Source organism: Barbus barbus, assembly GCF_936440315.1.
Source record: "Barbus barbus genome assembly, chromosome: 43".
Classification (NCBI taxonomy): Eukaryota; Metazoa; Chordata; class Actinopteri; order Cypriniformes; family Cyprinidae; genus Barbus; species Barbus barbus.
Genome location: NC_136721.1, coordinates 16,945,386 through 16,950,836, shown reverse-complemented (window position 1 = coordinate 16,950,836; position 5,451 = coordinate 16,945,386). Strand labels below are relative to the sequence as shown.

The 5,451-nt window shown below is 36.6% G+C and overlaps 1 protein-coding gene across 1 annotated transcript; it reads left to right on the top strand.

The window, feature by feature from the left end:
- The first annotated feature begins 430 nt into the window (after positions 1 to 430).
- On the top strand, positions 431 to 5,159 carry LOC306862001 (aquaporin-3-like). Its single transcript, XM_079404568.1, has 6 exons — positions 431 to 689; positions 2,535 to 2,661; positions 3,303 to 3,440; positions 3,605 to 3,723; positions 3,929 to 4,146; positions 4,239 to 5,159. Exons 1-6 carry the CDS (start codon positions 582 to 584, stop codon positions 4,426 to 4,428), a joined length of 900 nt encoding a protein of 299 aa, XP_079260694.1. The 5' UTR covers positions 431 to 581; the 3' UTR covers positions 4,429 to 5,159.
- Positions 5,160 to 5,451: the final 292 nt, after the last annotated feature.

The window sequence follows — 5,451 nt, the reverse complement described above, 5'->3', positions numbered from 1 at the left end:
ACTTTCCAGAATAAAAAACATCTGCCCTGTGTTTCAGACACTTGCCAAGATTCACCACTGGTTAAATACCCATATATTTCCACAAACCTAAAATATTCATTGAAAAAGTATATGTAAGGTAACCATAACCACTCTCATCATGGACTCCATGTTCCAGTCACTGCCTATGAGGCTACGATCCACACAGTGAGGAAATAGTACTAGCGGAAACAATACAGATTCTTGTGCACCAAACCCTAAAGGGCCATTCAGAACCAGAATTATATATACTGTATTTGAAGTAGAAGAATCTCTTCCTCCTAGTCCTCACACACACATTCATAACAAAGAAGTCAGACAAGAAAATGTGTGTGTAAGTGCGATGGAAAGAGGCAGAGATGGAGGGAGGGAAAAAGTTGTAGGAATGCTGTTTTTCGTTTTTTTATTGACTGAGGGCGGGCCATTCAGAAGAATATAGAGGGCCCAAACTCAGCTGGAAAAATTGGACAGGAACACTTACCCAGTACCGGCAGTCTGCCCTTCATCATCATCATCACAATTAAAATATTCTTTAGTCATCATCTTTAAACTATTCAAGACATATGGGAAGACAGAAGGTGATTCTGGAAAAGATGGCTCGGATCTTTCAGCTTCGGAATGTGCTGATACGACAGGCACTGGCAGAATGCCTGGGCACTCTCATTCTAGTGGTGAGACATTTCTGTTGTTTTTGTCATCGATGAGTTAGTGATGAGACAAACCGATTTCAGCTATGAAAATACCATGCAAACAGATTTTGTTATGAATGGAATGTTTCCGAACAATTCAGAGGAGTAGTGATTAAAAGGTGTTACCATCCAGATTTTGCCTAAATACTGTAAGATTTGCAGCTGTTGTGGTTTGTACACATTTTTGTGTTCATAAAGACATTTTCTATAATATTGTTTTCAATTTTTTTGTAAGATTAATATATAACATAGGCTATTCCTTATTTAAAAAATCAGTAAGGTTAGTTTAGTTAATTAGTTTGTGGAAAACATTATAGCAGTACTTTGATTGTACTTAGCTTGATAAATCACTTTTTCAAAAACATAGATTTACTGTCTATGTTTGATGAAATGTGGAATGGATGCATGTATATAAGATATCAAACATAGTTCTGCTGAAAAGGCAACAATTTCCATTCCAGCTAAACCTGAGTGATGTGTTTTCCCCGTATTTTGCAAATTATTCACTTAGAGAGGTTTTTGTGTTCTTTATACCCATCCTTATGAAAAGTATACACTTACACGTTTTTAATGTTTCCCACTTTTAATAAGAACACGTTTTTCTCAGCTTTTGCTAATAATAGCTATTAAAACATGAGTTAAATGAATGTTCAAAGCTGAAATAAGTTTTAATTTCGTAACTTAATTTGTAGCAAAATGTCTCCTTTGCCGAACACACTGTGAGATGACATAATTGGACTTGAATTCGAGTTGAGTTCTGCTGAGTAGCTGCTTTACTCCACTTTCTGACAATGTAGAGTGGGCTATTCCATATTTTAGGTATATTCTTAAGTGAAATGAAGACACTGGAACTGTGTTCGTGCAACTAACATCCTTTATCACTGAAACTGTTTAAACACAAGCAAACAGGCTCTAAAAAAATACGTATTTTAATGTAATATTAATTGGTCAACCAGGATGGTCACAACATGGATGAACACAACTAATAACTAGTGATAGAAAATATTATTTTGCTAGTATCAGACACCTCCAATTATAGCTGTTAATTTGTTGCTCCTCTGCTAAACCTCAAGAGAAAAGTTCTTGCTACCGAGACTATTTTCAACAGTACACTACAAATATTAGCTGTCTTTGAATTAATTAAATATTCCATGTCATCCCCTGGTAAACACATCTTGTATTGGTGTACTTTGTATTTTGACATTTTGTAAAGTCTAAAGTATCTTATTACGCAATTAGCAGATAAGCACAAACAACAGGCACTGGGCACAACAGGGTCTATAATCCAGAATTCAAGACAGCCCATATCCGGAATAAATTTGACACACCGCAGGGGGATCACAGGTTATACCATATCTCATCATCTGTTTTCAATGGAAACTAAGACTCTAGAGCAGCAATATCTGGAGAAAAATAGAGCTTCCTCAATGCCCATCTGTTGTTTTCTGATGGTACTGTGTGGTCTGCGAACCCCCCATCCAGAGGCTGATCGTGTGGCTCAATAACGGCTGGCAAACACAGACAGGCTAGAGGGCATCACACAATGGGAGAGAGAGCAAGTACACACACACAGTCATACACACACTATCTATCAAATCCACATGGTGCCCATAACGTTTCACATTCTTCAAATGCAGTCCTCAAACAAAAAACTGCTACATAAAGCCAAGGATGTCTAGCTCTGAGAATCATAATATGTCAATTATGTCAATCGCAATCATTCAATGAGATTTATTTGATGAAAATGCCAGTTATTTAATCTAGAGCTAATCTCAGAGTTAAGTAGTTGGTTAATTGGATGTCTATTCTTAATTTCTCTATTTCTAGATGTTTGGATGTGGTGCTGTCGCCCAGTTGATTCTAAGCAGAGGCTCTCATGGAATGTTTCTAACGGTGAATTTTGCTTTTGGATTCGCTGCTACATTGGGAATCCTAGTTTGTGGGCAAGTCTCAGGTAATGCTGATCATAAGCTTCTTAAAACTGTAATTTTTTTTCTTTTCCTGGGAGAGCACAGGAAATTTAAGATTTCAGATGTGGCATTTCACTTCAGTGAGTCACATACATATCAGAACCAGATATTAAATTTTTTCCCCAAACATTCACCGGATGGATTTAAACTGGTAAATTACACTACATTCTTTCCTACTTTTAGAACATTTTATTTTCAGATATTATTGGCTGGAATTAAGGGTTGCCTCATGGCTAAATTTCACTCGATGGATGTACTGTATCAAAAAACAGACCATATCAAATGGCAGTTTTGACTCTGACATTTAAAACAGAGAAATACTGCAAATAAAAATGTTTGGGCTATAAGTAAAGTCGTGGACAAGAAGGAAGTGGCAGATGGTTGAAAAACAAAGCTCCCAGACATAGATTAAACCTAATCCATGGCTAAAAATGTTATGAAAATTTTAAATTTAAATTTTTGTAGTTTAATCCTGGTTTAGGCTTAATCAGCATGTGCCAAACCAGCCACAAAAATGTAAACTGATTATTTATGGTATATACTTCAGTTTTGATTGTGTTCTGTGAATATCTCATTTCAAATACACCATTCAACTTATTAAGAAATGTACATTTGTGTTTTGCAGGAGGTCACATAAACCCTACTGTGACCTTTTCCCTTTGTTTGTTGGGGAGAGAGCCCTGGAGGAAATTTCCCGTGTACTTCCTGGCCCAGACTCTGGGGGCTTTTCTTGGCTCAGGAATAATATTTGGCATTTATATTGGTGAGGTTTAGGACTTAATTTTGGTTGTCTGTAGTCCACATCCTGGGTCAGTCTGTTAAAGCCAAAAATGAAACTCAGTTTATGAGAACTGTGGTTGTGAACTGAGAGCTTTTGAAGATTTAAAAGAGCGTTTCCCCAATTTATGTTCACTTGATGTTTTGCAGATGCAATTTGGGACTATGGACACGGTTCTCTAGTTGTTGTAGGGGACAATGCAACGGCTGCAATCTTTGCTACATACCCTTCTAAACACCTTACTTTGCTCAATGGCTTCTTTGATCAGGTAAGACAACAAAATTTATCATTCATTGAAGATATTTTTAAGAATGTCCCAGTGTTGTTTGTCCATACAATGAAAGTGTTGTTTTGGACCCCATTGACTTTCATTGTTATGGACAAAAACCGTTGAAACGTCTTCAGAATATCAACGTTTTAGAACAATATGAGGATGAGTCATTGTTGGGTGAACTAACCAATGTTTTTCACAGATGATTGGCACAGCAGCTCTCATAGTTTGTATCCTCGCCATTGTCGACCCTTACAATAACCCCATTCCACAAGGACTGGAGGCCTTTACTGTGGGCTTTGTAGTTCTAGTGATTGGTCAGTCCATGGGTTTTAACTCAGGTTATGCTGTAAACCCAGCCAGAGATTTGGGACCTCGGATCTTCACCGCACTTGCTGGATGGGGCTCAGAGGTGTTCTCGTAAGTCACATTTGCTTTACTGTATACATTTTTGCCATCCATTTTAGTATTGATATCATCTCTAACATCAATGTTTGTTCCATCTACCACAGAGCAAACTCTTACTGGTGCTTTGTACCAATCTTTGCCCCATTCATTGGTGCCATGTTCGGTGTGATGGTGTATCAGCTGATGGTGGGATACCATGTGGAAGGAGAAGCAAGAGATGAAAGGGAAACAGAGGAAAAAGAAGAGAAGGAAAGACTCAAACTCTCTGCTGTTTCTGAGAAGGAGACAGCGTAAGGTTTGGGATCAAATGGAGTTGTTTTTCCACAGTTCCGTTCAGCTTCTAAAATTAAATTTAGCTCTCATGACAATATAGTAGCAATATTGTGTATCTTGTACCCACATTAAATCAAAGCTTTTGACAGTTACCCTTGACATCATGATAATTAGTTGTATTTTTTGTACTGTGTGTGCAATTAGTTGATGTCCAAACAATTTAATTGATGAATCATAATTTGCCTATCACTTTAATTATCCTGACCAGAACCTCTGTGTTTTATACATAAACTTACTTGTTATCCTTTCAATTTATTCCAAAAAATGCCCAATCATAGCCAAATTAATTCATCCAATCCGCTAACAAGTCAGTTGTTCTCACCCGTTCATTTACCTCTAATACTTCTATCTGCATAATGATTAATTATGAATAAGGGATATGATTTATGAAAACCTTCACCCTTATGAATACTGCATCAAAGTCATAAAAGTACCTGTCCCACTAATATTCCAACATTATTATTGAATATTAATGAGTGCAGTGAGAAATCCATTTCTATTTACATTGTTATGTCGCTTTTTGCCTTTTTGGGAACATATTTGTTGTCCAAGCATATGTTTTGATGTATTACATGCCTGTTTCTGTTCTGGTTTACACTGTTAAGAGTTTACACTGACTATGCATATAATATATTGTGTTCATTTATACTGTGCTCTTTAAAAATAAACTGCATTTTTGGTAAAGCATTAGGATTCTGTTGGACCTGTAGTATTTTTAATATATGAGAAACATCATGCACAAAATTTAATTTTGAAATGACCTGGTCATTTAACTGCAGGGAATGCCTTTGATGCCCATTCATGTACTTGCTCAGTATATATTAGCATTATCCAGTCCAGTAAAACATCAGGGTTTTCAAAGGAGAATCAAGTTCCCTTTGCTATTAAATAACATTGCAGATTAATGCAAATATGTGTATAGATGTATAAAAATTCAACTGTGCAAAGTTTGCCGTCACATTTTGGAACGATTCAAGAAGCGTC

Bases quoted from the DNA above. Each gene is read 5' to 3' on its own strand.
- LOC306862001 (XM_079404568.1), top strand. From the start codon at position 582: ATGGGAAGACAGAAGGTGATTCTGGAAAAGATGGCTCGGATCTTTCAG. The intron at 690-2,534 runs GTGAGACATTTC...CTCTATTTCTAG, and splicing joins TGGGCACTCTCATTCTAGTG to ATGTTTGGATGTGGTGCTGT. The intron at 3,441-3,604 runs GTGAGGTTTAGG...GATGTTTTGCAG, and splicing joins AATATTTGGCATTTATATTG to ATGCAATTTGGGACTATGGA.